This window comes from Epinephelus fuscoguttatus, linkage group LG11 (genome assembly GCF_011397635.1).
Source record: "Epinephelus fuscoguttatus linkage group LG11, E.fuscoguttatus.final_Chr_v1".
Classification (NCBI taxonomy): domain Eukaryota; kingdom Metazoa; phylum Chordata; class Actinopteri; order Perciformes; family Serranidae; genus Epinephelus; species Epinephelus fuscoguttatus.
This window is the reverse complement of record NC_064762.1, coordinates 4,836,820-4,854,974: the sequence shown is the minus strand read 5'-3', so window position 1 is coordinate 4,854,974 and position 18,155 is coordinate 4,836,820. Positions and strand designations below refer to the sequence as shown.

General features: G+C 42.4%; 1 protein-coding gene across 3 annotated transcripts in view; it reads left to right on the top strand.

Annotated features, from left to right (window-relative positions):
* LOC125897182 (1-phosphatidylinositol 4,5-bisphosphate phosphodiesterase beta-1) overlaps window positions 1-18,155 on the top strand; it is a 188,707-nt gene that overhangs the window by 45,373 nt on the left and 125,179 nt on the right. For all 3 annotated transcript variants that reach the window (XR_007450391.1, XM_049590298.1, XM_049590300.1), the window contains exon 3: window positions 11,374-11,442. Coding sequence is in view for 2 of the 3 variants with exons in the window: in XM_049590298.1 (XP_049446255.1) it covers window positions 11,374-11,442 (69 nt within the window). In the remaining variant the exon portion in view is untranslated. The remainder of the gene's footprint in view (window positions 1-11,373; window positions 11,443-18,155) is intronic.

Below are 18,155 nucleotides of genomic sequence, written 5' to 3'. Positions count from 1 at the left end.
CTATAGAGTTGTGTTACTACCTGATGTGCGTGCAAGCATGAATGCGCGCGCTGATGTATAGAACAAAGCTTCCTGCGGCCTTTATCTCAGCATTGGTTGTTTTGTGGAGCGTGTCGGTTGCTGATAGCCACTATCAGCCATCGCCATGCTCCTCCATCGCTCGGCTTCGGTGTTTTTTCCCCCCACATACTGTAGCCACTCCTCCCTCACTCCTTCCTTGCTGCCTTTCTTCCCCCTGACCTCTACTCCCTGTGTCCTCTCCCCATCTGTCCATGAACCTGACTCAAACTGATTGCATACATATTTATGACTTAACTTGTGTTTATATGACTTAACTCTACATGTGTATTTCTAGCTGTCCTCATTCAACCCTCTGAAAAGGCACATTTACATTCATGGTTACAAGTTACTTGACAATGAGGCTATAGTGAAATCTGAGTGGTTTTAAATCCATAAAGATAAATTATTGTCGTATTCCTAGACGTGCCTGGTGCATAAACTTATTCTGAGAGTTTCCCTGACTCTGTCTGGACAGATAACTTTAAAGATCCCTTAAGGTGCGATTAAATCCTACATTCTGAAAGCGGATCCGTCCACAATCTCTCCAGCTTGCTTACATATTATCCTCATTACATTAGCTGCTAGCCGTTGGGAAAGTCTGCACCTACATTTTAAAAACCTGCATTAAGTCTGTGGAAACTTGGCTCAGCAGTCCGGGTTGTAATTGCTGTCTAGCAGGGTAGACATGACATTTTACTGTAAACTAATGAGAGTGCTTTATAGCATGAGTTCAATACACAAAGCAAACTAAGCCAAAGAACTTTGATTCCAAACATGCACAAACTTGATGAACAAAAAAACATTCTTTAGGTCGAATCTGAAAAGGCATACAGTATGTGTGGTGCAGCACAGTCACCAGAAGGAAATGTTGGCGTTTACATTTCTGTAAAATCCACAAATCCACAAATACATTACACGCAAGTTTCATACAAAGTGATGTAGTATATGAGCTGACTCTGATATCGGGGGGGTGGAAGGGATGGTGGGTGGTGTCCTAACCAGGTGAAACGCCTGCCAAGCTGCAGACCACTCTTGTTTCAAGTGGCTTTGTAGCTATCAAAAGTGGTTGTTTTTTAGCAATCAGTTGATGATTTTTCACTGGTTATAGTGCGATGAGAAGCAGGTCTTTATTACTGAGACATTGCTGCATTTCCTGCCGGGACAGTGTGACAGAAAACGGTAATTTTACTGAAACATCGCTGGGATAGTTCGACAATAACATCGTTCTGTTTCCTGACGGGATACAGCGATAAAAATCAGTTGTGCTGTTGAAATGTTGTAACAAAAAGCTCTTGTTTTTTACCGAAACATTGCTGCATTTCCTGCCGGGATGGTTGTTTTTTACTGAAACACCACTGCTTTTCTTGCCGGGATTGTGCGACAAAAAGTGGTTGTTTTTTACCAAAACCTCTTTGCGTTTCCTGCCATGGTTGTGCAACAAAAGGCGGTTGTTTTTTTTCTAAGACATTTTCTAAGACTGCTTTTCCAGTAGGGATGTGCCAAAACTTATTTTTTTTCCTAACCATAAAAAAGTGTGTTTTGTGCCTAAACCTAACCACATGATAACCACAGTGTTGTTGAAATGTAAATTTTAAATCTATCCGCTTCATAACAGTAACGTACAAATATAACATATCCATTGTTGACAGAAGCATACAACAATGTCAACATTTTTTTCTGGCTGCACTCTAAAGATAACAGGTACACGTAGATAGAGAGCACAAGAGTCACTCAAAACTAACAAAGAAGAGACTTATAATATTAATGATAATAGGATGCTACAACTCCAACCCATGTATAAAGCTTTAGACTGCTCAAGAGCAAGCCATCATGTTTTCTCACCACCACTCTTGACACAACTGCTTTCACGTGTTCCAAATGTCAGAGTAAAATTGGGGGCAGATAAACCGTAAGTGCAGTGCATCAGCACAGCTTTAAGGTGCTTAAAAGCATGATGGCTTTTACTGGACCCAGGGTGCACATGCTGGAGACATTTCTGCAGAATTCACAATAGTACTCAGCCGTACTATGTATTTCTCCCACATTGTGACCAGTGCTACGAACGCCTGGCTGAGATCTCCGCATCCACTCACCTCATTTGTCTGTTGGCTGGAGATAGAGGACTTTACCCTTTCAAACACCCATATTTTGCAGTGGTGAAGGTTAGAGATAAACTAGCCCAATGTTTGAAACATCTCTGTGAGTGGATACATGAGCCGCCCGTTCAACTGCACATAGAAATTAGGTTTGCACTGGAAAAAACAAGAAGAAAAAGCAGCTGAGGAAATGAGCAAAATGATCTGCTTTAAGCGGGAAAGGTCACTTTGATGGTTGGGAACCTCGACCCTGCAGGGGCTCATTGCCAGCCTTTCTTTGTGTTCAGACAAATAGTCTGGCCGCACTAGCTTGAAGATATCTGTGGGTTCTTTGAGACCAGATATTTGTACTTGTTTTTAAAATATAAAATTGTACAGCAGTTCAAATGACTCACAGTGTGCTCCCCAGAAATGAAAAGTGTCTTTGTTCTGTATTTGCTGTGGTGTTAGACTGACAATAAAATTCCATTTGAGCATTATCAGTACTTAATATGCGCAAAGATAAAAGGATTAGATGCTTGAAATAAGAAATTCTGACTTTAGGGAAGCAGTTTTCTACTTGTCAGCACTGATCAAACAGCTTTACCATGCTGGTAATCCTGGTTTTAAGGGCTGATTTATTCAAAACCAGTAATAAAATCTCAGTAACAAGTCAGAATATCTTATGAAGATAAGCAAGGTCACAAAAGCTTGAAACAAGTGAAGTGTTCTGGCATCAACTCTACCACATATCTTGTCAAACATATATTGCCTTGATTTGAGATGTTTCATGTTACTTAGATTTCATTTTTTGCAGTGTATGAATTAAGACTTGAAGGTTTCGCTTGAGCTCGTGCGAGTTCAGAATCCATTTTACAGATCTACAGTGTAAGATGGATTTTCTGTACAGAGAGATTTTACCTGCGTAGAACCAGTAGCCATGTAGAGATTGGTAGGAAAAATGCTGGGTGCATTTCACTCACACTGTAAAGAGACATTTTCTTTTCGCCAGTTGCTTTTGACAGACTGTTGATTGCTTTGATGATGTCATTAAAATTTTTTGGTGTTTCACTGGAAGAGAGGGATGGAAGGAGAAGTAGAGACATAGAACAGGTTGGATGGATGAAAAACAGAGTGAATTAGTCGCTCAGTTTAAATAGGCCCTCGGGCAGCCTCATGGCAATGCCAGGCCCCCCAGTTTGGCTCAAGGCCTTTGTCGCATGCCATACCTCATTTCACTCCCGCTTTTTCTGTCACTCTCTGCTTCATACTGCCTAATAAAGCATTTAATCCGTGGAAATGATTTAAAATGTAATAGGGCCTCCTGTGAGTTTTCAAACTAAGCCATCTTAGACTACTGATAGGACAGGAGGCAGCACTCAGAGCCTTAGTGCAAGGTCTTTACACACACATGCAGAAAAAGTCATTTCCCTCCTACATACAAACTTTCCCCTCTTTCGCCGGACTGTTTGCAGCTCTCTCTATATATCTCTTTACTTAGCCACTTCAGGTGAGGAGGTTTGTGACTTAACCGCAGTGGGGCTGTTAGAGTCGCGCTATAGGAACCCAGGAGTGGAGCAGCAGAGTGGATGTGACTCTCAACTAAGTTCAAGCATAGCTCTCCATGATCCATTTTCCCTTGTAGCAGTACATGTTTCCTGGCAGCTGAGTGTCACTGGAGGGCCACTTACGGGGACAGGCACAGCACCTGCCCGGCTTCAGTGTGTTTTGTTCTGCGTAAGTATTAGCTCTGTTTATGATTAGGGGAACACATCCATGCCGGCAGTCCTCTGACCATGAGTCAGTGGGCCTTTGCATAGGGAATACAGCAGTGTAATTTGTTATGCATGTAGCGCTGCATCACATCAAACCCTGAATTTATGTTTCACTTCTGTTTCGTTCTTAGTTGTGTATGCTGTGTGTATCAATGGACCCTCTGCTGTCTTCCAAAGAGTCCTGGCACACAAGCAGCATTTATGAGAGCTTATTTTGGTCCATGCGATGGCACGAAGGGGTGAGGGGCCACCCTGACATGTTATACCACTACAGTCTGTGTGACCGCATGACACAAACCAGCAGCCTGTCAGCAGCCCTGGAAGCAAACCACATGTGACCAGCCAGCAACCTGATTTAAGACACTGACATGCATTACTGTACATGAAACAAGACACAGTGGAATTAAAGCTGGAGTAAGAAGAAATTCAGAAATGGCAGAATTTGAGAACCCTCCTCCTGCAGCTCTCCACTCTCTGTCCTTAACCCCTCCCACCATACAACCACAGGCATATGCACACACTTTATACAGAACCCAGTGTTTCCCATACATTCATTTGTTTAATCTTATTTGCAGCACATTTGCTCAGGCCTTCCCCACCCTGTTGTCTTCCTCTCTCTGTTTATCAGACCACGAATGAGACAAGAGTTAGCTAGCTAGCCACCCCACATCCCCTCTGCCTCACTCCCCGCTGTGGACTGCTTTACTTCGAGGAGAGTAGGCAACAACCTCGGACGCAGACCTTTGAAATCTGTAGTTGCTTTAATTTGGCCAGCACAAACTCCCTAGTGCTGTGTGTCACAGCGGGCTGGTGGCCAGCAGCACAGGTCTAACCTGTGTAAAGGCAGCAACAAAAAGTTTTCTTATATCCGAGTCAGGGCTGTCCAGTCCCCCTGAGTCTGGGTTTGCACTGGCTGAGACTGAATTGCTGCAGCCAGCAACTGGGGGTCCATCTGCCATCTGCTCTGCTCCCAGTGAGGTGGTCTATAGCGGCAGGGCAGTCAGGGGGAGGACACACTGTGTTCAAGGCTTTTGCTAATGTTAGCTACATAACCATGTACTTGAAGCCGCAGCTGTGAGCCTATAGCTCCAGTTAGCAGAAGGCTAAACTATTAGCAACATTTTCTCTCCATTCCTGAAACACCTCCCTGATACTGACACGTGTTTTGTTTTGTTTATTGACTCTCTTTCAGACTGAACAAATAAAATAAATCCATCTTCCTTTTTTGGGTTGCTTTGTGGTGTAGGCAGCTGTTGCCAATGCTGGAACAGCAACTTTCTCTGCACTCTGCATTTGAATCAGGCTCCCACCATCTGAAGGGACATGAATGTCCATCTGCATTTGTAGAGCAGCCAATAGGAACGCTGTCTCTCTGAAATACCCTGTGATTTGCCAAAGTCTCTCATCACTGTCTAGATTTTCTAAAGGCTGAAAACAGAGCCAAGAGGAGGTGCAAAAGTCTAGTTCTCTCTCAGACCCATTGAATTACAGTATGCCCTAAGGTTATTATGGGATAAATAAAACTGCTTACCCCAGATCTGAATGCTTTTTAGTGGTCTGATGATTTGTTTTATGTGTTTTTCCATCATTCAAATTCATAAAATTCTACCATTATGCATTATTATTATTGTTCTTATGAATCATGACTGAAAATTTGATCCTTCACAAAGAGCAATACTGTGAATTTCCTCTGACTGGCTCGGGTTCAACAAACCAAACGGTCCTGCCTCACAGCTCTCCACCTTCATTTGCACTGTGCGTATTCACCTCCCTCTCCCTCCTGCCTTCACTGTCTTTGCTCCTTGTCTCTGTTGCTCAGCAGAGGCCCTGAGCCCTGTGGAGTGCACATCCATTTTGAACCTGGAGGCTGTCAAGCATGCTGTTGGTAAATGAGCGAGCTAACCTGTTGCTCTCTGTCTCCCCACTTCCACTTATCCTTTTTTTCTGTCTACCTCCCATTCCATGTTTCCTTAACCCTCTCCCTTTTTCTCACACTGGCAAATCCTCTCCTTCTCTTGTTCCTCAACAGCTTTTTAAGATTGCTCCTTCAAAGGGCAACAGAACTCGTTTTTGTGAAACCAACCAACTGGGTCAGACTCCACAAGCCCCACTGTAGACACCCTGTGAAGGCTGTTTTATTCAAAGCACCTTGTAACAGATATTTTCCCTGTTAGCCTCAAGTCAAGTTTTGTATATCACATTTCATACACTGGTGAACACACTGTTCTTCAAATTAAAGGAGAACAAAGAGTAGTCCAACACAGGAACATGGTATATATATTAAATGTACACAGTGCCTGAAGCAGAGGCACATGAGACGACAGAGTGACTCATAGATCAATGATGAATTTCCTGCAAAGTTTCATATAAACACCACCCTCAATACTTGCTACTTGGACAAGGAGTGAGTTTCATTTCAAAAGCAAGGCAGCGTGTTGCAGATGTTGCGTGAACAGTGGCCTCACAGCAGAGATAGACGGTCAGGCACAGAAAACAGAGCCCAGGGCCAGCGTATGTTAAGCATGTTCATTAATTTCTGTAGTTTCTCTCCTGCTGGCCCTGCTTGCTTCCTGGACGTGCCGTGGATCTTAATAGGCTTTGGATCCCTGCTCCCTGTTTTGATGCACACAGAAATGCCCGGAGAGAGGGAGGGAAATATGAGAGAGAGAGCGGCAGAGCGAGATGCAGGGCGATAAATAAAGACAGATGACAGAAATGAACAGATAAAGAACATATGTCATAGGAAATAAATGAGGGAAATTGAACAGGAGAAATAATGACTCGCCTGCCAGACTGAAAGAAAGAACTTTAATTAACTAAATGTGCAGAGTCTGCAATTATAAATCCAAGTAAGTATTAATAAAAATGTCATTACCATCAATTTTTATGTACATCTGCACAATGAGCAGGCCTCAATACACCACTGCTGACACATGCATGTTACGGTAATAGCTCCACCTGTGTCATCTTAGTCACACACTGAGAGAGCAGCTTGTCGCCCATACAGGCAGCTTGCTTTACATTTAATGAGTCGTCTGTGTAGGTGAACGCTTAACCAATGATGCTGAACTGGCTTAGAGCTGTGTTAACTGTGCAGGGCTGGAGGGCACTAAAAAGGACCCCATCAGCGAGCAGCTTCCTGATGCCCCACTGTTCCACCAGGCCCCCATGCCGAGCTCCAACTCTCCAAAGAGACTTCAAAGGCAGGCATTTGCAGACCTGATGTAGGCGTTAACCTTTGACTCAGAGGCTCTCTCTGTGCAAACAGGGACAGCCTAATTGATGCTGTGCACTGTGGAAAAGACATAACTTGTCCTTGTGGACTGCAGCCATAGAATAGAGTGCTTTAATTTCTGTCTCTAGCATTATGGAGACAGACAGTGGCTGTGCCTCTACTGTAGCAAAGTGGCCACATTTTTATCCCCAGTGCCAGCGACAGTCATGGCCGGACGCATTACATTTAACAGACGCATTATGTCTCAGGGTTGTCTGTCCTTCCATCCGTTCTTTTCCCCTGAATATCCTGATGTCTCAAGAACGTCTGAAGGGAATTTCTTTAAATTTGGCACAAACGTCCACTTAGATTAATAGGTCAACAGATTAAAATTTGGTCAGAGTAACCTCACGTCCATCCCATTTTTGTGAATGCATTATCTTTGGTCCATCTGGAGGGAATTTCATTACATCTGGCACAAGTGAACTGATTAGAGGTCACTGTGACCACACATTTTGGGCCATTACTTAAGAATTGGTGCGCTAATCAGGCTGTTCTCGTGCACTGTTAGAACGTATACCTACAAAAAGTAATGCTTCAGAATTTAGTCATAACCCACGGAATCACGATGAATGTGATCGTGCAACCAATGCTCTGACGATAGTACATGGGAAGGTAGTATACATACCACAAACAAACATAAACTTACTACATATAAAGTAAAGAGCATAATTAAGACCTAGTGTCCTCAAAAGAGATGATAATGAAGTCCCCACGTCCTCAAACTCCACATAAAGAGGCAGGTTGGGGTGTTAGATGGGTCAAACAACACAGGACTTTGCCCCAGGAGACCGGTGTTTGTCTGCAGGAGTTCAGTGTTTGTTTCCTGTGTGAAACCAAGTGAACTTTGAATTATTTTAAAGTACACTGTCACCATGTTGTATCTCTTAAATCTAACCTACCTAACCTCACATTAAGTGTGTAACATGACAATGCCATTTGCAATGCGCTTATTTGTTAGATAGCATACAAACCATTGTATCAGGATATTTGACATTTTATATCATTTTATTTTATTTTTTTAATCATAACTCAGCAACAGTAGGGGAGACATTTGGTTGATTATTGAATTGATGACACTTATCTAGGGTGTCCACCTTGAAACTGCTGATTGTATCAATCTCTGTTTTCGGGTTTAAGATGTGCGTGAAGCATCCGTGTTTTGTAATATGTAGCTTCTTTGCAGCGGCATCCATATTTGAGACATTGTCATTTGTTATGACTACATATGAGTCTGGACAGACACGAATGAGGCTGAGGCTGTATTTCTAGTTTTTTAAGACCTCTAGTTACCAAGAGTTTGCATCTAGTAAGGCTACTGTGTATGGTTGACGAAAGCAAGCACATAACTAATGTACACAGAATTATTTTTAGAAATTTAAACAAAAAAAACCAATCCTCATAGACCACTATGGCAGGTATGGATTTGTAGACATGGAAGAATGGCGGGGTGCAATTTTTCCCCAACCCCCATGGCCTTGAGATGGTCAGATACCAGCACAGCAGCAGGAGATTGAGTCAAGTTCCCGTCGCTCCTTGTGTCCCAAGATAATGCTGAGTGGACACACAGTTCACTCTGGTTAATTTTCCACCTCATGCCCAGCTCCCTCTCACAGAGATAGAGGGAGCGATAGTCCGGACTGATAAAGGGATGTGGTGACTGAAGGATGGTAGCAGAGCCCCTCTGCAAGATTACATTTTCTGTGTTTTCACTGCTAACCACATTACTGGCTCTTTAAGGGACAATAGGCGTGCAAATAAGCATGAAACAGGAGGCCAGTGGATTAGTGAATGCATGAATAGACAGACAGGACCAGTTGATGGATGCATATCTGTGACGTGTGTCCAGTAATAGATGGACACAGGTTGTCTTTCCTGAACATGGAATGCTGGAGTGGTGGCTTAGTTTGGACCACCGATAGGAAGTTCTTCTGAATCACATGTTTTTACTTTGATCACAGGAACATGTGTACGATTTAGGGGGATTTAGTGATATATATCAGTGGGGATTGCAGATTGCAACCAGCTGAAACTTCTCCAGGTTAGGATTCTTTCAAGCTTCAGTGTTCAGGAGGTTTTTACCTGCAGAGTTATCCACAGAGGTCTCTTCCTCTCAAAAACAAATGGACCAGATGATTAACACCAGTAAACACACAGAATAAAGCAGTTTTACATTACAGATGAGTGTTTCTCAGATGCTGTTTGGCATGTGGGAGATGGGTCCCTCGACCAAGCGGCAACCTGCAGGGCCGAAAATTGAAGCCAACATGGAAGTGCCAGAAACTATAGTTCTCTGAACAGCCACTTGAGGCTAGCTCCGGAAGCCAGTTAATCCCCATAGACCTCCATGTGAAATGCCCAACTTTTCAGCAGAAATAAACACGTTTACAGCCTAGTATGAAAATGGGTTTGGTCTCTGGCTAATTTCAACATTCATGACAACTGTACAGGGGGTGAATTTTAATAAAACTCACCTGTTTACATTTTATTAAGGCTTAAAGTTATACATAATTAAGAGCAGGCCCCTTTGAGTGACTCAGCTGTCTGCTGATAGTGTCCTTGTATTCTCGGTCAGAACCACCCGTCGCTCCTCCACAGCACCAGCCTTTCGCACGAATATTCACACTTCTGGCTTCAGAAACCAAAATGGTGCCCGGCCAACCGCCAAAATGCCGAACTTGAGGCTTCAAAACAGGAGTCCACAAACCAGTGGGTATCGTCCCGGTAGCTACAGTCATTACTTCTACGGTCTACGGGCTAGACTAGCACCTCCTACAGTGTGCTCACCTTTTTGTCTGATAACTTAAGATCCAGATGAGTGGAATTATCTACAGAGGTCCTTTCCTCTTTAAAACAAATGGACTTGTCGATTTCAGTGGTAAAAACACTGAATACAGCAGTTTCACGTTAAAAAAAAAAAGTGTTTTACCAACACTATTGTTGGGGAAGGGCTACTTACTACAGTGGCTGATGCAAAAATGCAAATGACTCTATTTTGGGCCAGTGTTTGGTTTGTCCATTCTGGGCAACTGTAGAAACATGGTAGTGCATTCCAAGGTAACGAAAACACAATGATCCTTATTTTCAGGTGATTACATGCTGAAGAAAACATGCTCATCATATTCCATTTCTGCAAATATACCCTCATAAATCCGTCACACTGGACCTTTAACAAAAGAAAATCTGTCCTTCAAGAGAAAGGAGGGAGAGTTGTAAGAGGCTTTCCTGTTGCACATTGCTTCATGGTGTCAGTATTTCAGTGCTCTTATTCTGAACTCTGTCCATCTTTTCCTTTGCATCACAGTAGCGTGACGTGAAATGTTGGAGCTTTAAGATGGAACAAGAAGCTCTGACATGGCTTCCCACACTGCCGTATCAATAATGAATCAACAGTGGAGCCAAGGTTTCCATTTACTTAAAATGCTGCTATAGAGAGAGGCTTATTTAACTTTTGGTTAAAATCATGATGTTGATAATGATGCCATTTTCTAGGCTGTCTTCATTAGCGAGTCATGTTATGCGTCTTTGCCAGTTGACCACCACTCACACGGCTGACTCCAGCCAAGCCGTGGCAAGGTGTTATGGCAGAGCAGCAGGACATTGTGTATGCGTGGGGTGTTTCTCATCCTGCCAGTTTTTCGTCCCTGCCAGCAGTGATTCCAGTGGTGTGTTACAGCTGAAGATAATGTCTGCCATGAGACACAATCCGCACCCTTTTCTTTGGTTCCTGGCACGTCACAGCAGCCCAGTATCTGATTTTACGAGGAAATTTAAATCCAAATCCTATTTTGAGTCTTGTAAAGAGCAAGTGCTCATTTAGCCGGGGTCGTCGGACAACGTGGGAACTTTACATGTTTGTCCTAATTTTGTGAACAACACTGCAATGACAACTCTGCAGGGCAATGTGTCATTAGGGTCGCATCTATCCACACCGAATCACCCACTTGGCATCTGGTATTGAGGCTAATGTGTGTCTCTAAATACTTTGTGGTTGTTTAAACACACACACAAGGCATTCAGCCACAGGTGGCAGGTTTGGAAATGGAAAGGGTCGCTGACATGTTTCCCTTTGCCTTGGATCCCAAACAGCTCCAATGGGCACAGAGTGTCTTTGTATCCTGAAGTGTCTTTGAAGGAATTAACACTTGGTTGACACTGATACTGATTCAGCTGTCCTTCTTCTTTACAGGACACAGATCTGCTGGATATAGCGTACATAAAAGATGCCAGAAATGGAAAGTGCACCAAATCACCAAAGGTAAGCCTGCAGTTAACTGATATGAGCCCAATTTACTTTGATATACACATGAAAACATATTTGTTTCAATGCCTTATGGTTGTTGTTTTTTTCTGTGTAATATTACATATTGAATCAAGAACAATGGCTTCAATCTTGGTCTTGTTTTTGTCTGTTGGAGCTCTGAGCAGTGTACTCAGAGGACAAAGGAGAGATTTTTATGCTTCAGTGCCAGCAGCAGCTGCGGCCAGAGGCGTTATGATTTCAGGTTGTCTGTCTCATTCTTGTGAACATAATATCTTAAAGGGGAAGTTCCGTTTTTTACAACCTGGACCTTATTTCTGGCATTAAATACGGTTGTTTACTCACCCAGATAAGTTTGGTGTCATTTGGAGTCCTTCGGAAGATATTTAGATCCGCGAGAGCCGTGTACATCCATATAGTGGGAATGATTGGGGCACCGACAATGAGGCTCTAAATAACACATTATCTGCCACGAAACTCGTTCATTTCATCACTATGTTTTTATGAATCGCTAGAGTTGCTTGTCATCATCATCCGGGTCATTTATACTGACCTACTAACCTCTGACCTGGATGATGTCATCCAGGTGAACCGCCGCTCACCCGCAGCACGGCTCTGTTTACAGCTGGAATTTGCTACTGTTAGTTATTTTGAGGTTGTGGATGACAACTTTGAATATGATGGACGCTCTTACCGTTTTGAGCCAGAGTATACAGATGAGGAGCTCTTTGAAAGGAGGATGCGGAGGCAGAGAGAGGAACAGCTGGCCAGAGAGCAACAAACCGCTGCACGTCCGAGAATAGATGCTAACTGGTGGTGTTCTTGTGGACAATGTTCCACTATGCCAACAGAGGAGGAATGCCTTTGTTGCTCCGAGTGGGATTCGAGGCCAGGAGATACACGTCTGGATGTCTCCAGAAATGACTGTCTCACAACTACAGAGGATTTCACTTCTATGATCAACTGTGCTGTTGTAGAGACTTTTTTTCGTGTCCCGAAAGTAAACTGGAAGACCCAGCCAAAGCCTGTGGGACTGAAGGGCAACTTTCGATTGAGTAAATAGCGTACACACATGCATGAATTGTTTATTTTCCTTGAATGTGTTTGCTTGATAAGTAAATAACTTTGAGAATTTACATTTCTTTAGTTTCTTCTCATCGCTTGTGTAGAACGGCCCGCACACTGCACAAAAAGCAGAGGCATTTCTTATGCAAAACGTGACTTTATTATTATATAGTGCTCAGTGACAAAAAGTGAGAAACAGAAAGGTGAACGTTTCAGTGGTAAAGAGGATTGTCTTTACGAATTGCCTCTGATTTTTTTTTTTTTTTTTTTGCATGACATCATCCAGGTCAGAGGTTAGTAGGTCAGTATAAATGACCCGGATGATGATGACAAGCAACTCTAGCGATTCATAAAATCATATTGGTGAAATGAACGAGTTTCGCGGCAGATAATGTCTTATTTAGAGCCCCATTGTCGGTGCCCAAGATCCAGGTTGTAAAAAATGGAACTTCCCCTTTAAGAACACCTTGAGGGAATGTCTTCACATTTGGCTTAAAGAAAACCTTGATATGATGTTTTCAAATTTGGCACAAATGTCCACTTAAACTTTAGGATGAACTGATTAGATTTTAGTGATGAAAGGTCAAGGTTACTGTAGCATTGTATAACTGTCTCATTCTCATGAACGTAATATCTCAAGAAAAACCTTTAGGGAATTTCTTCAAATTTGGCACAAACGTCTACTTGGACTCAAGGGTGAACTGATTAGAATTTGGTGGTCAAAGGTCAAGGTCACTGTGAACCTGTGTCTGTCTCATTGTTGTGAACACAATATCGTAAGAAAACCTTGATGTAATTTTTTTCAAATTTGGCTTAAACGTCCACTTGGACTCAGCGATGAAGGGATTAGAAATTGGTGGTCAAAGGTCAAGGTTACTGTGATGTTGCAACTGTCTCAATCTTGTGAATGCAGTATCTCAACACCTTCAGGGAATTTCTTCTAATTTGTCACAGACATCCACTTGGACTAAACAGTAGACTGATTAGAATTTGGTGGTCAAAGGTCAAGGTCACTATGACCTTGCGTCCATGTCATTTTTTGTGAATGTAATATATATAAGGCTTTGAGGGAATTTGCTCAAATTTTGCGCAAAAGTCCACTTCTTCTCAAGAATGAACTTAATAGAATTTGGTGGTCAAAGGTAATGGTCACCATGGGGTGTCAGTGGCTTAGTGGTAGAGCGGGCACCCCATGTACAAGGCTGTTGCCGCAGCGGCCCGGGTTCGACTCCAGCCTGTGGCCCTTTGCTGCATGTCATTCCCTCTCTCTCTCTCTCTCTCTCTCTCTCTCCCCCGTTCACGCTCATCTGTCCTATTGATTAAAGGCTTAAAATGCCCAAAAAAATATCTTAAAAAAAAAAAAAAAAAAAAAGGTAATGGTCGCCATGATCTTGCATCCATCTCATTTTCGTGAACATAATATCTCAAAAACACCTTCAGGGAATTTGCTCAAATTTCTTGCCAAGGTCCACTTGGACTCAAGAATGAACTAAAATAGAGTTGGGTAGTGAAAGGTCAAGGTCACTGTATCCTCTCAAAATCTGTTTTTGGCCACAACTCAAGAATTCATACACTAATTTTGACATAATTTTACGCAAATGATAAGATAAAATGTGGACGTGATGATATATTATATCCATTACTCAACGTCATATCTCAGGAACAGAAGGGGAGACATTTGGTCAGATACTGAACTGGTGACTCTAATCTTGGGTGTCCACCTTGAAACTGTGCTGATGGAGACATGGATACAAACTGTATGTGTATCTTGACTGGTTGGCAAAAGCATACAGCTGCAGGACAGTAGCTCTAGTTTGTCTGTGTAGTATATTGAATCAAGACAATAGTTGGAATATAGTTTGTGTCTGTTGAGGCTCTGGGAGCACAATGAGTAGTGTACTCAAAGGACAGAGGAGGGCTTTTTCAGGTGATGATATGCTTTGTAAGCGTTTATTTTTGTACAGAAATGAAAGCCATGAGTGGGTGTGAGCCCAACAACGAATCAGACACTGTCTGCATCCGTCTGGCTATGAACTCTGTTATGGATAGGATGGAGAATGGTTCAGGTGGTGTAATGATTGAAACATATAACCATGAGACTGATACATACACAAATGGGTGTAGGTGTGAGGTGTAGTTGATGTAATCTTGTTTCATATGGCCCTCTGAGAGTCATATTTTGCATTGATGTGACTTGCGACTGAAACATGTTTGTGAATAATTGTTTGTGTGGCTGTATGTGTCTGTGATGCGGAGACAAAAGCAAGGAAGTGAAGATCAAATGACACTCATGATTGACAAACATGATTTGAATTCAAACCCACGCAGATAATGGATGCTTTCCAGGGTTTTTGAAATTGCCATTTCACAGCTAATTAAAATTGTTGATTGTGAGCGATGAGAGAAGAATTTGTTCACGCACTTTTTTAATCTGGCACGCCAGAACTGTCAGGGAATTTGGCTCATTCTGGTGCAGTTACAAAGCCAAATTTAGTTCTTGCAGTTAATTTCCCACTTACTGAGCGATGATGAGAACAATAACCTGCATTATTTCCCACTTTCTCATTATATATCCGCGCTAAATGACTCAATTTCACGTTCATATTTGATCTAGTCAGTCTTGAGATGAGCTGCTGTTACATAGCAGCAGCGCTCTTCATCGCTTTGACTCGGTACAGCGGGAGAAGCGAGTGGGGGTCGCGCACTGCTGCTCTGTCTGGGGAGTGAGTAATGATGGAATGAGTACAATAACACAGAGAGGATTCATGCATTTCTAAACAGCTTACAGAGTGATGCTACCCAGGGAGGAGACATGACCACGTGACAGGTAAGATGGTCGAAGCATTGGAAATCCATTACTGGGTGATGGAGCGGTGATGCACCCTGGGCACTGTAATGGGAGCACCAGTGAGACACAGTGTCTGAAGAGTTGATGTGTTGAGGAGAGGAAGGGAGGAAAGGGGAGAGGCTGTGGGGGGATGGGGGAGGTGGGGAGGGGGGATGATTAAGCCACTGTGGGGATGAGGGGAAGGGAAGCAGAGAGAGGAGAGGGGAAAGCAAGGGGAGCTTTTTATGAGAGATCTGCAGGAGGCGAGAAAAAGGATGAGAGGATGAGAGGAAGGACACAGAGATGATGCGAGGTCAAAGGAAGATGTCAGCTGAGAAGCACAGATAATACCAGACAGCAGTTGCTCAAAGTGGACGGCACTTTTCATGGCTTGCTTCTCAAGCATTTCACCTTCACGCGTTTTTAAGGCTCTTGTCAGAATGTCGAAGGTTATGTCTGAAAGAAATGTACAAAAGCTGAAAGAATTTTATTTTTCAGTTAAACATAAGGCTTGGTAAAAACGATGGTGTTGGTCATGCAGAACACATAATACTGATTTTGAAATCTGAATAAGCTGACAATAGTAGACACAAGACAAAAGTTAGAATGTGACTGAGCACATTACATTATACGTGCCCGAAAAACCTTGCTGAGTGTTGGAGAGATCAGCCATAGAGATGTCTGCCTTCTCTCCAATATAATGGAACTAGGCAAAATGATAATGAAAATTATCTTGATAGAATTTACCTCAATAGAGTCATAATAAATGTTTGATAAATCCTCAATTAAATTAAACCACTTAAACACCCATAGAGGGGGCTTTAATTCACCTTAAACACCAGTAACCACCTGCCACTGAGCAGAAGTAGTAGTAGTAGAAGTAGAAGAAGAAGAAGACAGCATCATGATACAGGCTCAAGTAATGATTGTTTTGACCACGGATTACAGCACGAGGCTGTCCCAGGATTGAATTTGCCACATAACGTTAGCCACAGTAGCTGTTTCGTCGACTCATCTAATGCTTTGATAAGTGAGCACATTACCGGCTATTTCATTAGAATGATAAGACACAATGTGACTAAAAGTAACATGATTAAAAGTTCAATACATTTCCTTGTAAGGAAACATGATATCTGACTGAGTAACACCAGATAGACCCCACATTACCTCACAATGTGTCATCAGAGTTCATCTTTTGTTATTGTTTTGATTGAGAAACAGCAGAAATGACATACTGTGGGTTTAAAACTTGTACAGAAAATACTGACCACAGATGAGATGTTTGTTTTTGTCTCTTTCTTTTGTTTACACTTTAAGCTAAATCTCTTACAAAATGTTTTAAACAAAGAGTTTGACATGTTCCTGGCCAGAATTAAGATTTCTCTGTCTTTGTATCATTTTATTTATTGACATTATTTAGATTTCAGGAGGAAAAGTCAGCCTTAAACTTGAAAGAAATAATAATTTGATATTTAGCATGATATTTATTGATATCAACTGATGTGAAATTTTTTATCATGATAACATTTTTAGCCTTATTGCCAAACCCTAAATGGAACTAGACGGCACTCAGCTTGTGGTGCTCAAAGCACAAAAAAATACATTTGAAAAACTCAACATCAGTGTCTGTTTGCAGAAGTCATGACCTGGTTACTCAAGATAATCCACAGACCTTGTTGTGAGCAGTTTCATATAGGAACTATTTTCTTTCTACTGAGCTACACCCACCAACTGTATCACTGCGCAGAAAGAAGTGTGCATCTACTGTTAGCTCAACTAGCACCACTGAGCTAGGTGACATCACAGCTCAGCCGAGGAAGACGCCATTAATGGTCACATCTCTTGCTGTCACAGACACAAGCTTGTCGTCTATGAGAAGATGCACACTACCCTCTGCACTGTTATACAGGTGATGGGTGTAGCTCAGTAGAAAAAAAATAGTTCCTACATGAAACTGCTCACAACAAGGTCTGTGGATTATCTGATTTCTGGAAAGAGACATTGCTGTTGAGTTTGTTTTGGCGCTTTGAGCACCACAAGCTGAGTGCCATCTATTTCCATTATGTTCGAGAAAAGGCAGACATCTCTACGGCCGATATCTCTAACCCTCGACAACTCACACCGAAACAATGTAGATTGATAAATAGCACTACAGGTAGAAAATGTGTATTTTTGATTGCAGGGTGAACTGTCCCTTTAAACACAAAACCGATTTGAGTCAGCCCTGATAAAAAAAAAAAAATAAAATAAAAAAAAAAAATGCTGCCTTCCAATTGAGGTCATTGAAACTGATCAGTATCTTCAGTATAAGTGCTCTCTGTTCATGGTTGCATCCAGGCAAATAAGAGGTTAAATGATGAGGAAGCAGATCTCGAGAGAGGAAATCCTTTTTCAAATCAACATTTCACATCTGAACTCAAAACTCTCTGTGAGTCAAACTGCAAACACAGGTCCTATTTTTACTACCTTGTTGTTGTGTCTGTTGGTTTTATATTTATATGCTCTCTGCTCTTTAAAGCTCGCACCGCTCCTTCTGCTCTCGCTCAAGGGCTCCCTTAGCAGCATTCATTCATTCATGCAAATTACTGGAAACCAACACACTCACCGAGACGAGACAAGATGTTGAACTTGCGATGATGCGTCACTAAAAAGCTTCAGAAGTGCTTTTATTGTGCTACTCAAGAGTCCTGCGTCTCAGCCCCAATATTGTCAGACTCTGATGCAATCACTCTCAGCAGACTGGCTCGAAATGGGCTCCAGATGGAAGGGCTGTTTTGGCTCGCCCGTTTTGGAGCTCTTGTTCCTACTACAGCTCAAG